This window comes from Pseudopodoces humilis, chromosome 18 (genome assembly GCF_049639895.1).
Source record: "Pseudopodoces humilis isolate 2021_Gansu_Grassland_sample_001 chromosome 18, ASM4963989v1, whole genome shotgun sequence".
Lineage (NCBI taxonomy): Eukaryota > Metazoa > Chordata > Aves > Passeriformes > Paridae > Pseudopodoces > Pseudopodoces humilis.
In genome coordinates, this window is record NC_142217.1 from 7,048,611 (window position 1) to 7,074,222 (window position 25,612).

The following is a 25,612-nucleotide window of genomic DNA, read 5'->3' on the forward strand; positions in this document are numbered from 1 at the left end:
AGTCTGATGACTTTACAAAGTAAAACCCTTAAAATGTCTTTACAATGTGATTAATTTCCTACTGACACATAAAAAGCATTTAGGGCATTACCAATGCAACTACTCAGGGGACTTCAAGCTGCCATTGAAGAAATCACCCCAAAAATTTACTGAAACCAAATTACTAACTAAATTACCTGCTTTCAGCAGTTTAACCCTTTGCTTTATGAGTAATTCTATGTCAGATGAAAGACTGCATGAACCAGAGTTCAGTTTGGACACTAACAACACACCCGTAATTATCCAACAAATGTACAGCTTTATGCTCTTCGTGAAGAGTGTGTATAGGCAGCCTTCACATTCCAAGGGATCTTTCAAATGCTTAAGCCCCAGATGTTTAATAACTGGGGTAGACAGCAGCAGTGACATAAGTTTTTCTTCAATACAGTGAAATTATTTAGCAGAAGACACAAACCTGCCTGTCTCATTATCCTGCCTTTATGCATTATACAGTGTCACAACCTCTTGGCAGTCTTCAAGACAAGAGAAAGTCTGCTAAAAAATCTTTTACAGTTAGTCTGAAGAACTTTTTTAGCTCAGGCTATGCTTCTAGAGAACTATCAGATCAGGAAGAAAGGCAGGAAGACTGCTTCTGGCTACCTGTAATACTCAAAAACAGTAACTAGAACAGTTGACAAGATAAATTATTTTCTTCCCTGATCAAGAAAGGCCGAAACATCAGAAGTGTCATGACCTATTATGGCAGCAGCTCCTGGACTTGCAAGTACCTTCTCCTTGCTGAATCTAGAGCAGCAAGGCTACAGAAGCAGCTACCCCAACTCGTCATGTCTTGTCTCTGCACATTCCGGAGATGGCAGTGTGATTACATCTCTGCTTCGGGTCGGGCACTCAGTCCCAACCTACGGAACACACCCTAAACAATGTGTTTTTCCAGTATCACACCCCTCTCTATGTTTTACTGCTCTACTGAGTAATGGCCTTCTCTACTGCAACAACAAAGGCTACCATCTGTGGCATCACTAGAGAGGCTGCAAAGCAGCTCACAGAAAAAACAAAGTTCTGAAAGAAGGAAAAAAGGATGCACCCTCAGCAGGAGCAGGGCATTCCAAGGGCCACACAGTATTTATGTTTGTGTGACACTATACCCAGCATGCTACAGTACTGTGGGTATGTTCTTGCTGTGTTTAAGACAATTAAAAAGCAATTAAAATGAGTATATTTGGACAATAATATAAGCATAACATTATTAAATTAGTGATTCTGTATCCATTAGCACTTCCTCTTTCCTTGTGGAAGTCTAGAAAAGCACATACCTCCACCACCTGGACCAGCACAATTTTTATTACTCAGATACATAAATTTTTCAGAACTTACTTCTGTATTATTTCAGATGAGTACAATCCACAGTCTCAGAGAGTCTTGGGGTACATCTATTTAATTAAACACAGTAACTGAACACTCAAATTATGCTTAAGCAGCAAAAAGGTTTTGCACATTTACCAGTAGCAAAAAGCATTGCCTTACATGGGTATGATCACACACACCACTTGCCCAAACTGGCTCTGAAAGTACACTGCTTCTGCGCAGTTACTTTGCTACAGAGTCAAAATATTATTCATCACTATTTCAGATTCTGTAACTCTGTTTTGAGACCAGATTAATCCTTACAGCAAATGCTAATTGCACTGCTCACTCCTGAATTCAGCCTTGAAGCACGCTGAGTTTTGCTCACACTAGCAGTAGCACAGGAAGGTAGCTTGATTGTATTTTCCTAATAGTGATGTGATTTTTAAACTGTTGAAACGCTGTTGATCTGTCCATGTTGGAGTTTAAAAGCAAAATTAATTTCCTAGTTGAGAACAACACTGGATAACAATATGGATTTGCACTGGAATTAATTTTACGGCCACTAGGAGCAAAGAACCACCTACTTTAGCCCCATCTTTTAATTAACCTTTTAACAGAAAAGATCTAAGCCACAGAAACTGTGCAATGTGCTCAAACCCTCACATTTAGGGATCTAACACCTCCAGCATTTCTTCCTGTTATTTTCAGTAATGCTTTTAAAGGTCTTCCTTTATTATTGGAGATTTACTAACACTGATCTTGTTTTCCCTCTTCTTCCTTATGCTCCTGACTGTGCAGAGAAATGGATAGGTACGCAAGGTATTCCAGGTTCATGGAGTTTGACTCAGTGGTTGCAGACAGCTGGTAGTACTAGACTAGGCTTTAGTGAGAAGAGGAAAAGGCAAATAAATCAGATTTAGGAAAAATAACATTAAAAAGTATATAAAACTGTGAAAAAGCAGGCAAGCAGAGTTAATCATATTTCCTTCTCACCTGACAACACAAACAAGCTTAAATCCAGGCTTCTTTGCTGCACAGTAAAGGAGTCAAAACCAAATATGCTCACAAGAAAGTACTCCTTTGAGGATAACTATGGAATGTGTTTCAGAGGTGACTGTTACAGCAAAGCCAGCTAAAATCCCAGGCCAAAGCATCTCCAGACTTGATCGGCAGTCCCATGTCAAATTAGAAAAATGTAAAAACTGTGTCCCTGAGGACACAAGGAGAGGTGACCTCTGCCATGCCACTGGATGCATACACTGCCCACTTGGGATGCACAACTGGAAAATCTCAGTAGTACAGTGTCTGACTATGCTTTTCTTGAGGTGGTGGCTTCTGCAAGCAGGAGTTGCAGGCTCTAATTAGCACAGTGCACTGAGTACTAGAGCAATCTGAAATGTAATATGGAAGCATAAAGATATTGTTTATACAGAAGAACCATAAATCAAGCCTGTTGTGTATGCTGGTTTGGCTTCTTCATAACTAGAGGAGGATATGGGATTTTCTACTACTTACAGTACTCAAGGGACTTCACATTAAATTACTAGAATGCAAGTTTAAAGAAATAAAATCTGCTCTCCGCACTTCCAGCACTTCTTTCCTCGGTTATCCAGGACCCTTCTACTCAGTCAATGCTGTTAAACAGCCATTTGATACCTTGTACCATCTTTGTTTTCCTTGTTGTAACTTGTTTACTTCTCCTATACCTTTCCAAGATGGAGGAGGGAAGCAAGGCTGTTAACCAGGCTGCACTCAAGTGTTCAAAATGCAGCAGCACAGTGAACTTACACAAAGCAGTCATTATTCCCAGTTCACTTCCAAAGGCGATGTAGTGAATGGAAGAAGATTCTATGAGGAGCAGTGAAAAGGTACAGAGGCGGCGTGGCCAGGCTCAGACACCCTCGGGGTGTGCACAGCAGGGAAGGGAACTCGCCATCCCTCCCCTGCACTCATGTTTGACATCAGCATCTGCCACTGACAGACCTCAACACACCAAGTTAAACGATTTTTGCTCAATCCAGGATGGCTAATCTTATGCAAATATTCAGGGTTTCCATAAGGAACTTCTGAACATTCATACAAAAAACCCCTGTTACTAGCCTAAAGTATAAAAAAAACAAACCCAAAATTCTTGACTGAGAACACGGTTTTGCAGCATCTATAAAACTCTATGCAGGTAAGAAATGCCTATTGCCAAAATGTTTGGCACTTTTCCTTCAAAATAAAGAGCAGGCCCAAGTCACGCTTCCCTTCCACTTCAGGAAAAACATTCCCAGTGGTGGAGAAGCATCCGGGCAGTGTGGGGCTGGTAGCAGGATCAGCCCCACAGGCCCAGGTGAGATTCCTCCTGGTTTGGGCAGGGAACCGCTCGGAGCAGCCTCTGCTGGGAAGAAGCTGCGAAGTGCAGAGCTGAACCAATTAGCGTGGGGTGCCGGTGCTGATAAATCCTAACCTCACATCAGGGTCGCTTTTACAAGTGCAGATTAACCGTGGGGAAAACGACAACAACAATTAAACCATTGAAGGCCTGAGGTTTGAGGTTGTTCTGTTAAGTCCTTTATGTGAACTGATACACATGCACACGTGTACGGCCTGGTAACACAGGAACATTTACTGCTTCCTGCCAGCCATACGGGGAGCACTGCTGATAAAATCATTCGTTTCTACTGAAATTCAGTTTTCACTGTGTTTAATACAGATATATTTCAAGCGTAACAGTAAACTATGATTTTAGGAGATTCCTACTACAAAAAAAAAATCTACACTTTGTGTTAATTTTAACATTTGTTTTCTATGTAATTAACAAGAAGTAATTATGCTCTCATCTAAAATTAACAACTGCAAAATGAGCAAAACAAAAAATGTTCCTTTTTTCAAATGGAAGCTGCTTTTCAAAAGAAGCTGCTTTCTTGTTCTCTAAGACATAGATTTCAGTGCTCTCTTCTCCCCTATATTTCCCAGATTCCTAAAAGACATGGTTCCCAGGAGCTTTTGGGGCTGTTCCTTAATAAACTCAATTTTCCAGCCTCACCTGTTAGCACTGTCTCCAAAAGCTTCACTGACCCAAGAGGATGAACACGGAATGACTGTGCATGGAAAGGGTGCCCAGCTGGGACGGGGGATTTGGTGATCCCCCTGCCCTGAACACACAAAAGGCTCAGGGCTGGTGTCCTAGGGAGCAGAGACTGTGGGGTGGCTTTTACCCCATCCTGCTCCCATTTGGAAATCCCCCTCCCTCCATCCATGTCCCGTTTTGACTGGAGTCTCCAAGAAGATTCTGGGGTCTAGACACTGCCAAGAAACGCCAGCCACTACATTTCTGGCCAGCCTTAATCTACTGAATCATCTGCCAGGTGGCTGCTTTCTTCTACTGTGTAGCACGACCACTAGCAATCATTAAAATAATTTTAGAAGCCTTAACAGAGCACTAATCCAAGAGTTTTCCTCAATTTCTACAACAGAAACATTAAATTCCAAAGCAGTTTACACTTTCTTCAGCACTTGTTTTAACTAAGATTTAACCTTTATTTTCCCTTTCCATCCGGACAGCAACCTTTCTACCCCCAAGTGTTAATGCAAGAAAATTATTACTTAGGTTCTAAGAAAGAGCTGATTATTGTTGTAAAATGCTCTGAAGATCAGCTTCACTTTACTGCTTTGAAGATGAAAGTTACTGTAGTGAAAACATCCAAATGTTAGCAGACACCAAAATTAGCACTAAACAGTGTTAATTATTTAATACTGTCTATATGGAGAGCAACTTTCTTCAAACAAATAACACAGCTGAAAAACTGTTTTGTATCTCGGGTGTCAGTCTCCACTATTTACCACGGAATTCTTAAAAGAATGCAGAAGGGGAACTTCATAATCCTCAGTTAAGCACTCCACTGACAATTTTATCACTTTTTCTTTGTCAGCAATTTTAAGTCGCATTCTTTTCTTACTGAAAACAAAAGAAAACTTTTAAGTGACTGAAAAAGCTTTTCCTGTTTAACTATTCAGTGTTAAATAGCCAACCAGCTGCTCTGGTGCCAAACAGGCTGCCATGGGACCACAGAATCAAGTCCCTACTTCCCCAGGACTATTAGTTAAACAATCACAATCAGGAATGAAGTTATACTTTGTATTCTAGAGAAAACAGTATACAGGCCCAGCCATATACAGATTTTGAGGCTAACTTGCTTTTCCAAATCCTAACACAAACCCACTGAAATTCACGAGGCAAAAGAAACTGCTGTGTACTCCTCCACAGGCACATTAGCTGTGAACAGCCAAATTCAGATCTCCAAAGCTGAACAACTTGTAGTACAAACAAGAATAAAGAAGAACCTACTGATACACACTGGAACTCTAAACCAGCCATCTTTTAGAACTTGTATCACAGACAGAGCTTCTTGAACCCTGTGCCTCATACAGTAACATCTGCAGACTTCAAAACTACATGGTTTATGCAAACAACTATTTCAGAAACAGAAATTTGAAAGATGCATTCAAGAAGGAAGATGTCACACCTATGTAATTTTATTTTAATTTCATTTTAAAGAGCAACCAAATGGCAGGGCTGAAGGGATAATGATGCTTCTGATGGAGTTTATTGTATATGGTCAGGCTCTTGGATATTTCAGTGCTCTCGATAATGTCCTGATGTGCCACCATACCAAATAATCACCCAAATTAGTTTTCCCTTGTAAAGGGAAACAAAACAAAAAGGTCAAAAGTCTCCTTTTTCTTTGGAAAACTGAGCTACTTCACATGTGGCAGCAGTTATAATTAGCACATTTTTCATCAGAAATACATTCTGAAAAGGAAATTTTATTTCACTGCTCACATGTTTGTTGCATATTTACTTTCTTACTACATATTACATTTATTTTTTGTTTCATGAGCCAAATCTTCAGACAGTATTTCAATAGCTTTCTGGTCAACTATTCTTAGAACATAAAGACAACAAAACAGACTTGAAAACACATTTTAGGACAGTTGGCTACTGCACGTCACTCAGCGAACTACATCTTTCTTACGCTTTGCAGAACACCCTAATTCCAGAAATACACTCCCAATCTCAATACTCTATTCTTTCTGGTAAATCTTCCCAACTACTTCTATTTTCACTCCACTGCTAGTGCCACTCATCTGAAGCAAATTCTGAGGACTTCCAAAATTAATTACTGTCTTCCTGCTTTGCCTCTGGCTAGAAGCTGGTATAAACACCATCACTGAATTAAGCTGTATCTCAAATTCCTTATCCTATTGATGATGAATGATTCTTCCTTTGTCTCAGGACAACCCAAAGTCCCTTAAGTTTACCCCAAACTCTGTCTTTTTCTCTGTAGTAATGCAGCGTTTTGTGGTCTGTGTCATCATCAGCCACTACAGCCTCGCACACAGCTGGGACGGAAACCCTCACTACTCACACTTCTTTTGCTCCAGTTAGTCCATTTACATTTCCTGCTACAACTTTTACCCCACAGCTCTCATTATTTGCAGTATATCTCTGGAGCATACAAAAGCAGATTTTTATTTTTTTTTAGCAGTCGTTCTCACTACTGGACCCTCCTTGCCTCTCTTTTTCCTGGACTGCTTTTCCATGACTTTAAAACTGCTAAGAGTTTTCCTTGAAGGGGTGTGAGCATGGGATAGTGCCTGGCAGTGGATCACGGGAGAGAAGAGAAAAATAAACCCAAACACAGAGGTACACCACAAACTCTCTAGTATGTAATTCCTGGCACTTCCTTAGCTCCAGACCTTTTTTCACAAAAAAAAAAATCAATTGGGAAGCCATAAGGATGTTCCTTCTCTCAGAAGCAGAGAGGACATGATTTAAGAGATCTTGCTGAAGAAACAGAAGTACATACCAAAACCAAAGTATCTACAATTAATGTGCATTATTTGCAGGTTTTTCACTGAAAAGGGACTAAACTAACTGAACTGAAGCAGAGAGTTACAATTTAAATGCCATTACAGTCTGGTCTCACCCAAACCTGAAACAAACTCCAGATATTATTGGTCAAAGTCAGAATTAGAGCAGCATTTAAGAATTACTAGAGACAGTAATAATTTAACTGCAACTGTTATCCCTTCCGGAAGGGGAAACTTTTTCTCTGAAAGAAAGGAAGGGACACACATTGTGTCTTTGCAATAAAAAATAAGCAGAGATATAAAAGACAATTTTTAAAAAGAAGATAAAATAGACAAAGACTGAAAAGACAATGGTTACTTCAGTTATTTTGCTGGAGGTTATCAGGGAGGAGAAGCCACTCTCTGTGACACAGCTCTCAACTAGCAAAAGAACCAAACCAACCCTTTGAAAGAATATTCAGTTATCTTACCTACAGAAACCAGGTGGTACCTACAAGTGGCAGTGCTGTGTTTATCCGGGTGGTAACACAACACTGGCATATTCCAAACACCTAAGCTACACAACAGGAAATTTATTTATGCACATGTAACTGGAGTTTTTACCTGTTTATGCTTGTTCACAAACCCTATTAGACACAACACACTGTCTAGATTTTTACCTAGCAGATGTACCTTTTTCCCCCATTACATCCTTTGACCATAAAAATGTTAAAATAAACATACACTACTAATTCATATGGCCAAGCTCAGGTATTTTAATGTCCCTATGTACGTTTTATTATCGATGCACTTTCAGCAAACTTTAAGATCAAAGAAACCCCACAAGACCAAAAAGAGAGAAACACAGACAAGACGACAGGGTGAGTATATTTCTGTTTCACTTTGACAATCTGGGTAAACAAGATATTTCTCTAAACATCTAGATGATAATCTGTGGGATGCTAGAGATCTCTGGGATTTTATCAGAAAACTTCTATCAAGTCATAGGCCCCCCCATACTGCCCTTCTCAAAGCAGGGCCCTGGGATTTAAGCCACCTGCAGCTGAATTGCAGGAGATAGGCAATGCATCCCAAGGACCAGGCTGCACACACACAGGGAAAATACCACATCCACTACTGCTGGATTGCACAATGCAAGATAAAAAGGTGTTCAGTGTTCAAAACACTGCAAATGCCTCTTCTTTGAAAATTAAAGTTTTTACTTCAAAGTGCTGACACAGAATAAATGACCCCAGAAAAAAGAGAAACACCTTTCAGTTAACTTACAGGTACCTGGTTTTAGCTTTTGCTATTGCCATCATACCTAACACATCCAATGCCCACAGCCAAATTTGGGTTTATAATTGCGGGGAAGGGTATTTTTATTATTTTCTGCAAATCCTATTTGCAGATCAACTCCACTAATTTCTCAAGCAAAAAGAAAGGCTACAAATGTAAGGATTTCAATGCCAGTAGTGATTCCAATTCCCTGTCTCCATTACCCCTGAAGTTTGAGCATATTCCAAATCCCTGCAAATTTCCTTCTCAGGCACAACTCTGAGCTCACCCTACTAAGCTGTACAGGGAACTTCCACTTGAATGCTGAGCTCCAGCTACTGGGGAAGAGGAAAGATTATTCCACATCTACCAATAAGTCCATCCCCCATGCATTTGCACACATGAAGTCAAACTCAAGACACTGGTCCCAGGCACTCCAGCAGAATCCTGGCATCCCTCTGCAGCCGAGATTAAGAACCAGCATGGAGTGACAAACTCCTGCTACACAACAGCACTGCCTGCACTGCATTAACTGCATGTTACAACTGCTGCTCCAGGGACAACTATGACATTCTTTTTAGAGAAAAAAGTCTGCTGGATGTGCAGAGTTTCCATGAGATTTTTGTTATCAGTTTTAACAACAATGCAATCAGATTGACTCAACAAGGATACAGCTTTCACACTGTTTGGTACATGAGGAATAAATCAGAAACAGTAGTACTGGTATTTATTTAGGATTATTTTAGTATTACCAACCCTATTATTGTAATACTTGATTTACATAAATACTTTATCTGAAATCAAAGAAATGACCCTACATTTTATTTCACATACTAGTGTACTTGGTCTGGCCAGATCTTGAACAGGAATAGCAATAGTTTTTCCACATCCAGCAATCAGAATCTGCGCTTACACAGGTCTGTAACCTTCATGATGCTTTATCTTCAGGGGGAAACAGAAAGAAAACCAGGAGACAAAAAGCATCTAGGGCATTAAGGGTTTTCAGTTTTTGACTTTTGTTCAGAAATACAGAGAGGATGAGTGAAAACCTCGGCAGGTACATGATGTACACAGATGGCAGGTACACGATGTGCACACAAGAGCTGTTCCTGGCCTGCTGGCTCCTGCTATCTCACTGGTGCTCTACAAACTTCTTAAAAATGGTAAAATGCACTTCAGTATAGCTCAAACACCTTAACTCCAATCCTTATATTTTATTATTGTTGCTTGAAAACAGACATCTCAAAGAGCTGGTAGAACTCTGTGGAAAGGAGAAGGTATTTCTCACCACTATAAGTGGCATATCTACAGCAAATTGTATTTTCTCCCAAATCTTACAACACAGAAAGTGATTAAGCAATCTGGGTAGGCCATAAATCAAATTATTCAGGTATATTCAGGTGCTGAACTACCATTAAAATAGCATCTTAAAACAGCTTTTGTTGCTGCTGAAGATTACAGAGACAGTCCAAATTTCTCTGCAGATCAAGGAGGCATCTGCATGCATTCAACCACTACAGGATTTACAGATCTTGGTGAGTGAATTAACATGGGAAAGGAAAACAGTAGGGTGAGGAAAGCATTCCAGCTCCCAGAAAATTCAAGCCCACTCAACACAGCCAAGTATACAGCATCTTCTGAATGTAAGCTGAACTTCTGAAGTGAACATATACCACTAAAAATTCCATGTTAGCTGAGCACTGGCACCACTCCCTGCCTGGCAGGCAGTTAACAAACCATCTTCTTTCTCAGCAGCAGCAGGAAAAAGGAGCAGGTATCCCTTCAGCCTCTCCTCTGTTCAGGTCCAAAGAACACCTAGACAAGGCTGCAACCAATAACAAGGCATTCTTCCCAGCTGCCCACTTCTCCAGGTACCCTTCTGAACTGGACCAGGAGGTAGGGCACAGTTTTTATTCTGGAAGCAGTTATGTATTTTCAACGCTTCTCCTCCCAAGCAGCCCTTCCTCTGCCTTTGGTGCACCCTCACCTGGGAAACAAAGGGGCACAGAGCAGTGTCCTGCCACCCTAACAGGTCACCCAGCTGGGAGATGGCTCGCTGGGAAGGAGAGCTGTCAGGAACAGGACAGGGGCCACATTAACTGCCTATGGGGTGCAGTACATCCCCACTGGAGAAGCAACCCCCCCCCAAATTTCTGAGCATGATGTAGAAATCAAAACTGCACACTACCAGCAGCAGGTTTACAACACCAAGAGTTTAGCTAGCTTCTCACAGAAGGCAACAGTCCATATCTAGGGTAGAAATCAACCATAATTGCTCAACAACTCCACTTACTTAAAAAAATTTCTTACTCCAGAAAACACAAATATCTATTTACAAAGCTGTATGCTGCCAAAATTTTAAATACTTCTATTGTACACCCATCCTTTGATTTAATAAAGCATGCAACTGAGGTGGTTAATGTGCATTTCAAGGTATATTAAAAATGAGAGATCAAAAATTAGCATTAGTCCAGGTAATCTCTGCCAACATTTTGCTCCAGCTATGCTAACTAGACCCTGTCTAGCATTAAGCTCATCAGTTCTAAGCCAGTTTTACCTTCTTAGGTCTAACCTGTGAATGTGATGCTAATAGCAATAGGCACACTTTAAGCTGAATCCAAAGTGACAGAAATTTCATGCATCTTCTTCTGCAAGCTTTCCAGATCAGGAAGCAGGTTAACTCTGAAACTCTCTGCTTCTAACACACCTGCTAAAAACCTTTATAATACAACATATTCCAGGAAGCAATGTCTCCTATTTAAATTAGTACCATTACACTGGCCAGAAACCTTGGCTGATCAAACAGCTGCAATAAACACCAACTCCAGGTCTGAATGCAAGCTGGAAATTTTTATCCCACATGAAAAGACAACTTGGACAGGAGACTAAAAGCCCCACAAATACATTTAGATCATAATTTAATTGAAATTATTATTTAAATTTATACTTTATATCATTATTTAAATTTATAATTTAAATTAGATAACTGTTTGAATTTTTAATATGTACTTGAATCAGAGAACAGTAACCTACTTTATACAGGTGAAAAAACTGAAGACCCTTCAGGTATATCTCCAAGTTGGAAAATGCAAGAAACTATATTAAGCTATAAGGAATACCCTTGTGGGAAGAACAGAAAAAAATAAGTAAAAGAAGTGAAGACATTCAGAAGCAGACCTCTAATAGGAACAATTTCACCCCCAGAAGTGTGAACAACATTCAATTTTTATAATGGTAAAACCATGTGTCTGCACTAAGAGCTCTGTAAACTTGGATGTTATACCTTTGGAACTTTTCTATGGCCCTACAATGCATTTCTTGGGGAAGAGACAGGTCCAGGTGCCCCATAAAGGGTCTTGGGTATGTTTTAAAAACAACTTATAGAAGCCATTAATGGCTTAAGAATTTTCTCCTACTCCTGCCTCCTCAGTACAGTTGACCCACTTGTCTGGGGGCCAAACAATAAAGCAGACCAGTGAACTGAGCTAGGTTAAAAATAAACACAAAATAAGGAAGTTATTTTAAATTCAGATATCTTCATTCATCTCCTTATGAGCAAGGAGGCAAAAGGGAAGCACAGAGGTCAAAAAACCCTGCTCTAGAAGACAACCTCTTCTCTGTAGCAACATTAAAGTGAACTAGAAACAACTCTTCCCCTGGCTCTCAGCAGCATGTAAAAGTCATCTGACAAAATGAAGTCTGGTGCCCAGACCAAAATCAAGGACCTTCCCTGCAGCTTGTGCTCAATTTTGGGTTAGTGTTCCTCTTTCTTGCAGGCATTATTCTCAGCTGGACTGCTGCACAGCCACCTGACACTGTACCAGTCAAGAGACTCCTTGGATGTGGGAGATACCTCTGGCTCCAGAGAGTTCAAGGATGCACACCTGCTAAGTGGGCTTCTGCTAGGCTACTTTAAGCAAAAGACAGGTAATACTACTACTACTACTACTACTAATAATGATCTTGAACAGAATGGGTCTTCAAGATGCAATCTGTGTTGAATTCAGTGCTACTGGTACAGCTTCTTCAGCAAAAGGAAGTGTTTACACATTTGGATAAGTAAGGCTCCCATAGCTCACGTTCAGACCTTGAGTAAGTTTTACTACAAGGAATAACATATTGTTCTTGGGTTTGACCTCAGTTTTGCTCTTCAAATATGGCATATAATATCTAAATTTTTGCTCATTTTAATTGTTAGTTGCTATTTGAGGCATGGGCTCTCACTGCATTCAGCTCACTCTAACTGTAGGATGCTGAAAGGTCTTACAGAATTAGTTTGAATGTTTTCTTAATCCAGCAAGAGAGGTCACTGACCAATAAAGCTGAAGTGTTTTTATCCCGAGTTTAAAAGTCTAAAGACAGATGCTGAGGTTCCACACACCCTTCTTCAGTGGCAATGCCAACAGGCTCAGTCCCACCTCTACACCCCAACATGCCCCAGAGCCAGCTCAGCTCCTGCTCAGCTGCAGGGACTGAAGAGCCCCTGGCTCTGACTCCTGATCTCCAGCCAAGCACAGGGGACACAACAGTCATGGCTTATCAACAGGCAACTGACACAGGCACAATGAGATCCATTGTTGTGCAACTTTCTAATTACTTTCCCATTAATCTGTGCAATTATCAAAATCAAGAGGGTTTCCCCAGCAAAGCTCTGCTGATAAGCAAAGGAGCAACACAGCTTTCCCTCCTTCAGAGGGAAGCCACAAGAATCCTTCCCAGTAAGGACCACATCCTTCCCAGGATGTCTTCACCAGCCTTCACCTTCTCCTGCTTTGGGTGATACACTCCAGGGCACAGGTATTAGGTCAATGCGTGAGCCTGATGAACAAAATATGTTGAAAAAACAAGACAAATCTGCTGAGGATAAGAAAATACTTTAAAATCAATATGGAACTGAAGTATATTTGAAGGAAAAAAATGATTATAAAATTCTGTGGTTAAACTTTCAGAATTAACTACTTTAAAAAAAAATATTAGTCAGTTTTTAGTTCTGGCAGATTTGGGGTTGATTTTACTGTTTCTTTTTTTAATTCCTCAACCATAAGGACACTTTTAGGAAGAAAAAAAAAACCAAAAAAAGCCCAGCACATAAGCTTATGGTTACCTTTGTGGCATGACAGAAATATTACCAAGTATTACATTAGGTTCTAAGGGGACTTTTTTTTTTGATGCAGCGTGCAAGAAGTATTTGAAAGACTGAAATAGAGGAGGTGAAAGCCACACAGGAAGAATGAGAAGGAGAGGAAAGCAGATGGAAATTGTGAAACATGACTACTCTAATTGCTACTAGCAGGGAGGGTTTTGTACATGCCTTGTGACCCACTGTTTAATTCATATAATATACAGACACATTTGAGTTATCTCTGTGTTCAAACTTCTAACGGTTTCTCCTGTTCTCCAGAATTAGGTTCACCCCTTGACATTATTAAGCAACTAACACGTAACCAGGTGAAAAATTCTTTAGAAGAGGTCAGTTCCTTGCTATTCCCAAGGAGGAAGGAAATCTAACTAATCCTTAGCTTGATTTAATGAACAGTAAAAGTTTCACACAGACTCTGTATAAGCAAATTTCCTTTTACAACAAGTACACATCACATTGTCCTAGGACCTGAAGCCTGTATACCCGCACAGCAGCATGAGTGTCCAGTCAGCTCCAACATCTGTAACAGAAGCAAATTAACCATTTATCCAACTGGAAGAATTAAGATACACTCCGAAGGAAAACTTGTGCCTAAAAATTGTTACCTGATCATGGTTACCAGAAATATCTGGTGATAAGTAACTGAGTCACATTTCACAACTACTAAGCAGCAAAGAGGTGGCTGCATCAAGAGAGCTGTCTGGATTTGTGAGCAGGAAAGAAGAATCCAAGTTCTGCCCCACCTCCAAATGAAATGATCTCAGGTCTTAGAAAAAAAAAACAAAGATGATGCAGAAATCACCATGCCCCTGTACTAGGATTCAGAATTCCATCTTGACTAAGACAACATGCATTTTCAGATGGAGCGGGGGGAAGAAAAAAAATAATAGAAATAAGATAAAATGTTCACTCTTAATCTCTTCATTCTTCTCAAGCAATTAGAGACAGTCAAGACTAAAAAGCCAACAGGTTACTGTCCAAAAACTGCATAGTGCTAAACAGCACAGCCATAACAGGGAGCTGAGACAGCCTGGTAGGACCAGATCCATAATGGTTCCCTTACCACATCAGGTGGGCAAAACAGTGATGCGTGGAAATACAGATCCCAGGCCCAGGGTGGCCAACCTTCAGATCCCAATACCTGCACACTGGAATGCTGGCATACAACCCTCTGCCACTGCCACAACCATGTCCAGCACAGTGGGAGAACTGCAGAACATGGGCAAATTCAAAGCACCTACCCAGCAGTCCTCCTCCTCTGCTGAAGAATACGGGCTCAGTTGCACATGGAAGCAACAAGAGAGGGTGGCACAGCTGCCCCAGTGCCTGGACAGGGTGGCTTCCTCCCACAACAACATGTTGGTCTTATACTGGGAAGTCTGTTTCTCCTCTTAAAAATGTGATTTCTCCCTTCTTAACTATCATATATTAAAATAAATAACATAATTTGTTACCTTATCTACTGAAGATAGATGTAACATCTGTACATTTTTATTTCAATGACTAGGTGTTTTATGAAATCAATTTACACCACTAATGCCTCATCTATCTATCGGGAAGAATATAAACCTCCTAAGTTGTACTTGGAGTTTAAAACCATCACTAAGTTTTAACAGGTACTCTCACACTTTTACCAAAATCTCCACCAAAGTTCTGCTGAACAGTATCAGAAATATCAGAAAACTCACTGAAATGCATGGGGATGAAAATCTCTGTTGTGGGAAAATACACCCGTTCCTTTTTTGAAACAAGGCAGAGATTCATCAAATTGTTGTATTAGGATAATGTCACACTTAGAACCCTAAACCAGAACTGTCTTTAGGCCCTTACCAAAATACACATGCTCAGCTGGAGATGCCATAACCTTAAAAAACATCCTTACACTGCACCTTGTGAAATCATCAGATGATCTAGATTAGAGCTCAGTGAACACCAATGATACTCCTACACTTCCTTTGCTATTTACACTAGGAAAAGAGAAATTATGAAAAATTACTTTAATAATTTTCACAGATTTCTGCATTTAAATCAAATTCTACTGGAGTGCATTAAACCTCTTAACACACAACATAAAGCTCCAAGTTCTGTTTCCCAGCAATTTTATGTTGCATATCCAAGAGATGTGACTATATAAAAAAAACTCATCACCTCTCCTAGGCTGCAAAACACTGCAGTACTGCTATAAAAAAAAATCTATTTTGAACTTTCTCCTCATATGACATTCCAGCTCACTGTCCACATTGTCTTCCTCTGGCTTGCATTATGCTTTGGAGTGCCAGCCGGGGGGAAGCTTATGGTGCAGAAAAGCTGATGGTGTCCAGGACACCTGGGAGACTGTCTAGATCCATACACCAGCACATATGCAAGAACAGGCTGAGGGAACAGTGTTTTTTCTTCCTCAATTTAAGCAGGATGCTCCTGGCACAACTTCTCTGAGTGGCATCACTCTGGAGCTCACTTTACAGCTGCAGTCAGGGAGAACTCAGGTTTGCAGACAGTGAACATCCTGTTCTCCTAAGACATTTGATGCTAGAGAGCATGATGGTTTTGTTTAAATCTTCACTATTATATGGGTCAGGAAAGACTTATTTTAGTAATGTTTAGAACAGCTGCCAAAGAGCAATTAAAAACACTAACTGAGCTATGTTGTATTGATTACAGCATGGAATTTAAATTTTCTCAAAATTTATCACTTAATCTCCATATTTTTAATACATTTTGCCTAACAAATATGCCCATGCTATTACACTGAACAATCAAACTGATATTCTAGATCATATCAAGTCCAGTATAAAACAGTTTTCGAATGTATTCTTAAATTCTGAAGAGAATCCCCAAGATTCATAAGACACCACAGTAACACTAACACTGTCTTCCCCAAACTGGAAATAGTCAGCATAGTATTTTCGAAATCCATCTACTAATTTCCACAAGCCAAATTACTTCTAGTCAACAAAATCTCAGCCTTCTAGTGAATCTAGAAAAATCCAAGTCAGAATAAGACACTATTTCTAAGCTGACCATTCTTCATTTTGCTGGAAAGTCATTCAAACCCTATTCAATATTTCTAAACTTATAGAAATAGTTTTATTACAATCAGAAAAGCAAGATAAAAAATAAATTGATTAGCAGAAATGTTAAAATGTTGCAGTCTAAGCCTGCAACAATACACACAGATTCTGCTATAGCCATTGCCACTAAGTGCACTTTCACTCTTTTTGCTACTATATGAAATTAAAATGCTATAACCACTGCAGCAAAATACATTAAGTGACCAACAGAAATGTTTCAGAAAACAACATTATATATTTAATAACCTGACAAACATGATAGCCCGTCTCCAGCCCCCCTTCTATTTGTCAGATCACTTTATAATAACTGTTAACCTTGTTGCTGGTAATGTCAAATCAGCGTGCAGCAGATTTTGAATATATTAATACACATATATATTTCAGAGGAAAAAGCACACTTGCTATGGATTGCTAATAACTTCTTTTGCAAGGCACTCAATATTTTTCTCCCTCACAATCAACAGCCCTAAGCCCTAAAGCCCCAAGACACAAAGTCAAACTAAAGCAACTGATCTGAGACACCTCAAAGCACAAACTAAAGCAAACAATGTCCTATTTTAAATTTATTATCATTCAAGAAAAGTTGGATGCTTCACAAGCTTTAAACTAGTTCATTTTCACCCTTACCCCAAATATCGAATGATGTCATGCAAGATGTACTGGCTAAACTGGTTTAACTACTACAGGCTGGATGCACTGTTTAGATTCTCTTGTGATAAATTACTTTGCAGCAATTAAACTGATTTGGTTAGTTTTAAGCAACTATCTTCACCTGCTTTTTTAAAGTAGTTTGGGCTCTTATTACTTCTCATCACACAACTTGACTGCTTGCTACTTCATTTAACTCCTGAGAAACAACAGGGAGCACTTTTTACTACTTCCAAATTAGGGTGGAACAACTGGAGCGCTGCAAGGAAGTCTGAGATACGCAGCTCATCCTGAGGAGCATGCAATCACACTTCTGTCTGAAGCCTGCATACATTTTCCACTATTCCACTATTTCCACTTCTTCACACAGAGTTTACTAAATCTGACAACTTACTGAGAAGTCAGTTTATGGAGAATGCACAGAGGGAACTCCAGACATAGCCTGTGCTCTTCAGAAGCCACCAAGGCCGTTTTCCTGGTTGGCATGAAGTGGCTACTTGAGAATGATCCAATGCACATCTTTTCCCAAGGCCAAGCAAGCTGTTTCCAGAGGTACCAAACATGACCATTACTGGCAGTAAGAGGCTGGGCCTGGTTCTTTGCTCTAGGTATAACCCCAGAATTAACCTAATTTTGCTTGTTGCCCACTGCATCAGCATTTTTATATTCCCTTGCTTGACCATCATCTATTTTATGGAAAACGCTGGAGAGAAGAGACAGGAAGGACACGTGAACAGATTCCCACAGCTGTGTAATGAAATTAGTCTGCATATTCTCTCAAACACATAGCCCCATTTTATCACCACCTGGTCACAAACAACACAGAAGACAGCAAAGGAGTGCAGGGAAAAAGAGGGAGACAGGCCTTCAGGAGGAAGGCATAGAAGCAAGCAGAAAAAGAAGTGAACACTGTGCTATGTATGCAAATGACATTAAATTGCCAGGAATTGAGAATACTAATGAGGACAAAATATGGGAGGGAAGCAAGCATTCAGAAGACAGACAAAAATAATTTAAGTATTTGAGACCAGTATTCCACAGTGGGCCTGAAATCTAGCAAATTCTGTCAGTAATGAGCAGAACAGGAACAAGCAAGAAGCACAAACTTTGCAGGGAAACTGCAAAACAGTGTGATTTTGAACTTTTCACATACACACAGACATGTCAGATTTTTCATGCGGTTTTTTTTGTACATATCTTGCATCATTCCACCTGAAATTCAAGTCTAAATTTTAAATTGCCCAAACTAAGGGAAAACTTAAAAGCTAGCACTGCCTGAGAGGCTGTCCCACAAGGACAGAACACAAGTGTGCAACCTGAACTAACAGTCACTGCATGTTCCCTGCCTGTGACACTCTGTTGCTACTTCAGGAAAGAAACTTTCCTAATGAGAAACACACATACCTATGGAACTACAGGCAGAGGCTGAACCTAAAACAAAACAGATTCAAATTATAAGTAAGGGAAACTTACGGTTATTAAACTGCAAATGAGACTTTTCATGGAAGAATTCTATGCAATAACTGTTGATTTGTATTAAGTCGAGTTCTTTGAAGTTCACACATTTGTGAAAAGATGTTACAGAGGAAGCATATATAAAGTATCAGACTTGGATTCAATTACACTTTATAGAGCAACTCACTAGCAACGCGCTAGAGCCCTAATTCTTTGCATGATAAAGCAAACTACACACGCTACTTACAGTACAGAAAAAACTACTATTTATTTCTTCCACTAAATGTATTTAGCATACAAATAAACTCTTCAGAATTTCCACAGGATAATTTACTAATCACCACCCCAAACTGTTAATTTATCTAACACCCAGGCACCAACGGCTCATCTGCACACTCCCACTCTTTTTTGGCCCAAAGGCAGCCAAGGCAGCCAGAATCACATGCTTTTATGCAGCAGTGAATAAATGAGGGGTGCACACAGAATCCAGGACCAGTGACAGAATTTGGCCAAGTAATTGTCAGCATCTGTGCTACTTAAAGCTGCCCTTCTTGTTCCTTCCTGCCCCAATGCCAAACCCCCACCACATTCACACAACACTAAATGGGGCTGCAGGGTGAACCCAATTAACAACCTGAGCTGCATTTTAACCCCTCACTTTGTGTTTGTAATAATTTGTAAAGTAGTCACAGGGAGGTGCAGTAGCTCAACTGCTGGTGTGGCACACGAGGGGACAACCAGCAGCAAACACTGTGTTGTCCAAGTGTCCCTTCAGCTTTGGAAGTAGCTGCCTTCAGCTACAGGGACACAACCCCCATGGTGCTCTGAAATTTAAAGTTTCTCTGTCCACATATTACTACTGGCAAGTGCCAGTAAGGCTAAAGCTGATTACTAACACCCACAGGTAACAGGACTAAATACACAAAGGGGTGACTGGTAACACAACAGCATTGCAGCAAGTACTGCAAAGCAGTGAGGCCACATCACCCTGGTCCTGCTGAGCATGTACCTGGCCTTTACCACGGCTGTCACTGCTTCTCTCCTCAGTGATGCACAGATTAATTTTTCTTTCTAAAGGGAATGTCTTCATTCCTCGTGAAGTCCAAAAGCCCTGTCCAGTAGCACTTTCATTTACACAGAGCGTTCATGAGTTCATCAAGGAAGAGTAAATTAGTCATAAGGGAAAGGGGAGGGGAAAAACAGGGACATGAGAGCAAACACTCAAAATACCATATCTGATTCAACCCTGAAGAGTTTAATTCCACACTTCGATTACTACATCTGAAATTGTTATTTCACTCTTTAAAAATTGTTCATCTAGTGTAGCTGTACACAGACTAAGCAAACCTTCAAGTAATTTAAAATCAAGATGTGCAATTTTCCACTGTGCATTCTTCACATGCCTCCTAAATCTAATGTGATCACTCACTGAAGAATGGCATCCAATACTGCTCTGTGCATGTTAAAATTAAGCTAACTACATGTTATTAAGTCTTTTCCTCACTGCTTGAAAACATCCCTAAAGAAAGAACAAACACCCATATATTAAGATGATGAACACTGTTTTACACATTAAATTAATATATACCCATGATGTCAACTTTTAATAAAAGTTAGCAATAATCTGATCTCTGCAGTCTGGTAAAATTAACATGTTTCTGTAAGAAAAATCAAGCATGGGAATAAACCTCCAAAGGCTAAACTTAACTGGTTTTGTTTTTACGTAAATGGACAGTTCCGTAAAGTCTCAAAAAATACCAAGTTTGTCATATCAGTTGGAATCAGCTGTATGTGGTCTAGCAGATTTGAAATAGATCTCTGAGACAATGATGTATTTTCAGTGTCACTATGCTGACATATGCAGAGACTCTTCCCTCCAATGGAGGTGGCCACCAGCATGATTTTCACAACCATGACAATATTTCTGCATGTATTTTGAACTACTGTATTCCCAATGGCAGAGGTGGTGCGATCCAGAAGTTCCCTTAAACTGCATAAAAATGTCCAGCATGTCACAGTGAGCCCAGCATAGTAGAGCATCCAGCCCACAAAATCCAAAATAAAAACAGTAAACATGGTCAATATTCTAAAGGACTTGAAGAGGACGTTGAGAAAATGCAGATTATTAATAACTATCAAACAATCTGCTGGAAACTGTAACCCACAAGATGCTAATATTTGTATGTATACAAATAGGAGATATATTTTAAAACACCTCCTTTTCCATATTTGTCCCATTGTATAGAAACATCAATCTGGAGATTTTAATAAAACAGAACTTAAGAGTAACTTAGATAGTAAATAACTTTTAGCCATTATTTTATAAAATAAACACTTATGTTTTAAAAAGCCAGGCTTTATGTAATGACTGTCTTATCTTGAAATGTAATCTCACAGTCACTGTGACAAACTTTCATTGAAACACCTTCACTCCTCCCAATTTCAGTGGCTATTATTTAGCAGAAAGATACATTTGTAAAGTCGATTGTCCCGTTTTCAAGCTAAATATCTTGTGCTGGCTACTAATTATGTCACTCTTCACTAAAACAGCTGAATGAGAATTGTCATCTTCACAGCGAGGCGTTCTAAACGATATTTAGGTAGTTGGTGATTTTGACCTCCAAGTCAATCGGAACGAGTAGCTAGCTCACTGTGGCCGTCCTTCCTTTGGGAACGAAACCCTGCCGTACATTTGCCCAAAATAATTTTACAGCGTTAAATTCAGATGGAAGGTGTTGTTCAGAGGAGAGCAGGGCGTGCAAAAAACACCACCACAATGCAAAAAAATAGGGGAAAAAAAAAAAAAAAAGGCCCCGCTAAAGACACCACTGGAGACTACACCGGACGGGGGTAGGGAACATGCAAACGTAGTGCCTCCTTTATGGAGCCAGCGCAACTGCATGACGGTGCAGGATGCGGGCCGCGGGCTGTGCAGGCGCTACACATGGCCAGCGCTGCCCGCCGACCCGCGCAGGCCCGGCCGGCAGCGGGTTCTGTAAATAACCCTCGGAGGAGGGTTAATTAAAAATGGCGAGCAGCGTAGCTGCCTGCATACAATGAGCGGCCGGGCAGGGCAGGGCTGCAGCCCCCCGCACGCCCCGCCGGGCAGCCCCGCGACAGCCGCGTCCCCTTCCCTCGCCCCGGGCAAAACCCTGGCCCGGGATCACGGCAACTACTTTGACCGGACCCCCGTGCCCCCCCCGGCTCGCCCCCACGCCCGGCGGGAGGCTCCGAGGGTCCGGGGGCGCGGGGCCCCTTTTGTAGCGGCGCTTCCCCCGCGCCCTCCCCCCTCCCGCGGTGCGAATTCCTGCGGAGCCCCCCGGGCCGCCTTCCCCGGCCCCGCATCGCAACTTTCCCCGGCGTCCCCCCGCACCCCGCCGGGCAGCGCTCCCCGCGCCCCGGAGGTGCCGGGGCCAGCAGGAGCGGCCCGGGCAGAGCGTGTTTACCGCGGAGGGCGGCCCAGGATCCCCGAGGGGACGCGGCGGTGGGGGAGCCCCGGGAGCGGGTCAGAGGGGCGAGGGGGAAACTCTCCGCGGAGTTGAGGGCGCGGGCCCTGCCCGGCTTTACCTTCCATCTCCATGTCCTCGGGCTCGCTCAGCTGCTGCTCCCCGGGCTTCTGGTGCTGCTGCTGCTGCTGATGGTGGTTCATGTCGGGCTGGGGCTGGGGCTCGGCGGCGGCGGGCTGGGCCTTTCCCGCGGGGGGCTGCGGGCCTGTGTCGGGAGGGGAAGGGGCGGAGGAGCGGCGGGGCCTCGGCAGCGGCCGGGACTGGGCGCCCGGCTCGGGGGGCTGCGGCGGGGCTCCGGCGAGTAGGGAGCGGGGCGCCGGCGGAGGCAGCGAGACGCGCACGTATTTGCTCGCTATTCGCCCAATCTCGGCGGCGGCACCCGGTCGGGGAAAAGGGGCTGGGAGGAGGGACCGGCCGGGGGCGGCGGCTTCCCCGGGGGCCGGAGGGGAGGGAACCGGGAGGGGGAACGGGAGACCCGGAGTCAGGGCCCGGCGGCGCCCGGCGCCTCCCCTTCCCCCGGCGAGGTGTCCGCGGCGCTGCGAAGTCGGGGGGGCGCCGCGGGGCCCCTGCCGTGCCCTCCCGCCCCCCCGGCGCCCCGGCACCGCCGCTGGCCGACGCCCGGCTCGCCGCCCCCGGCCCGCGGGCCGCCCCCGTCGCCCGAGCCCCGGCGCGCTGCTGCCGCTCCGCCGCCGCCAGCGCTCTGTGCCTCAAAATGGCGGCTGCGGTAACGCCGTGAAATGTCACATCCGCATGAGGGGGAACAGCCCCGCAGCCGGGGAGGGAGCGAGAGAGGGAGGGGAACAGCGCCGCGGCCGCCGCCGCCGCCCCAGGGGGCCGGAGGGGCGGGGACAGGGGCCGGCCGGCGCTGCCGCCGCGCCCCCCCCGCAGGGCCGCCGCCACCTGCGCGGAGAGCGCCGCGGCCGCGGCTCTGCGCTACCCCCGGGCCCTGCCCGGCCGCGGCTCTGTGCTCCTCCCGCGGCCCTTCGCGGCCGCTGCGGCGGAGACCCCGCTGCTCGCCCCGGCTCTGGCTGGTGGAGGCCGCGCCCTGCGCTCTCCGTGCGGGCCCGGGCGGGGAGCGGAGGGAGCCCCGCACGGCCGCGTACCGAAACCGAACGCCTCGCGAGGGACCCGCGGGGCCCCGGCCCCGCCCCGGCGGCGCCCCGCGGGCTCTTGCGCCCGGGCCCGCGGGTGTGGGGCTGTGCGGGGGCTCACGGCGGAGCCTCCCGCACGGGGCTGCCGCCGGAGCCGGGGCTCGGCCGGGCCGTGCCCGAGGTGGGCCTTGAGCGGGCCTCGGCCCGTCCCTGGCAGGCATCCGCTGCCGCTTGTGCGGCATGGACGGGCGGGTAAAGGGCGTATTTGTGTGATGTGTGGAAAGGGAAAAATCTACTGTAAACAAGCCAGTTCCTCGCCTGCATGCAGCTGTTTTTTCATGGGCCTTGTCTGGAGGATGTAGTCGCTCCTAAGAGACCTGTCTGTTTTCCCAGGATGGATGGAGAAGGCAGGGGTGCAGATGAATAAATAATACCTGGCTGGCCCAGGCCGAGGTTAAAGTAATGAAGGAAGCAGCTTCATTTAAGGATGGAAGTGTAGTTGGAAGGCCATGGAGAGTTCCATTAAACAGTCCAGTGTTTACTTCAGGATCCTGGGAAGCAGGCAGCAGGATACTCTCCAAAGGGAAGGACTCAGAACATGCAAAATCGGGCCTCCTGAAGGGACTGAAAATGTACCTAAGCAGAAGTGCTGGTCTGCCTGCAAGAACATAAATGAATTTTTAAAACTATTTGTTTTTCTAGTTTATAAAATGAGCAAAGCAAAACCAATCTGAGGGGAAAATTCAATGTGTCTGGTTTCTCAGCAGCACAGGAGACTACAGGGATGGGCAGGGGAGGAAAATAATTTCCAAGTGTAGCGTATGAAACTCTGCCTTAAGAAGTAAATTCCATGTCTAGAAAATGGAAAAATAAGCAGAGATGAGGATAGTAGTGGGAGGATCAGGTTTTACAAGCACTTAATTTGATAGTTTGCCTCTCAAAAAGTATATTCTGACTTTCCCTGTTTCTCTGAATTTTCAAAAGCTTTTTAAAGAAAAATTAATTACAAATCTGGAAATTATTTATTGCTATTGATCCAGGCAAAAACATGCCAAATCTGCCAAATCTGGGTTTACATTGTCTCAGCAAAAGAGGAAGATTAGGACAGAGGTTCAGACAGAGATTGATGCATGTATCTTTAGTCTCCTCATGTCCTAAACTTTGAGTTCCCCACTGCCAGTCTTTCCCTATAATTACTTCCCAGAAGAATTACTCTTTCCTAACAACTTCCATTCCAACCTCCTAAATCATACACAGGTTTAAACTCATTCCTCCATCCTCCCTTCCAAGTGATCCCCAATACAGGATGAACCAGTATGTCACAACAAGGAGGTGGCTATGGGTTATTACCTGGTTCTTCTGCCACCAACATGGGGCTTGTGGGCAAGCAACAACAGAGGAAAACAATTTCACTACTGCAAAGAACGAGTGCCTAAAATTAACTGTAGGCTGATGTTACCATAAGCCTTAAAAACATTCTTTTGTATACAAAAACTTCTCTGAGCTTCAGTTCATTTTAAGGTAGCTAATTTTCCAAAATTGTTGAAATAATGTTCCAAAATTCCTACTGTTTTAGGGGAGTAAAAATTGTGCAAAATTCATCTGTACAAATCCTTTATTGTGGAAAAGTGTAAAAGGTAGTATTGAAGAGAGAGGCAGGAATTTTCCTGTCATTAGCTGCATGTGGGAACAATGCATCGTTAGTTTGTGAAGGCAACATATCAATATCCAGCACTTGATTGTATATTCCTAATTTAAGTCGACTTTATGTTTTGAGAGTCCAGCTACAATAAGGTCTAAAGTACTTCAAAATGTTTTGAAAAGGCATATGAAAATGTATCATTTATATTGTGCAAAAATAGCAAAAAACTATTCAGAATTGATTCAAGTATTTATATTTAAGAGGGAATAAATTTTAAGTATGGGTATATAGTAATATCAAATGCACTTATGTAATTATTAAATAGCAGGCATTTTATACCATCAGCCAGTGATTGTAGCAGTGTGATTCCATTGTTTCTAAGCAGGAAATAGAAATCTTATAAACTATTGAGCCTAAGGTGAAGTCCAGATCTCAACATAATGCTAACACTTTATCCTAACTACATGAATAATACCTCTGCTGAATATTCCTGACCCTTTGCCTCTCCCTCCTGGAATTTTCAGCTCTCCAGCACAAGACACGAAGGCTCTGCCCTTTGGAGGAAAGGACAGTCACCTCTGTATAACCACCTGGCC

At 42.8% G+C, this 25,612-nt stretch overlaps 1 protein-coding gene across 1 annotated transcript in view; it reads right to left on the reverse strand.

Annotated features, from left to right (window-relative positions):
• USP7 (ubiquitin specific peptidase 7) overlaps positions 1–22,807 on the reverse strand; it is a 69,342-nt gene extending 46,535 nt beyond the window's left edge. Inside the window, exon 1 of the mRNA XM_005522879.3 lies at positions 22,345–22,807. Coding sequence (XP_005522936.1) covers positions 22,345–22,426 — 82 coding nt within the window. The 5' untranslated portion in view covers positions 22,427–22,807. The remainder of the gene's footprint in view (positions 1–22,344) is intronic.
• Positions 22,808–25,612: the final 2,805 nt, after the last annotated feature.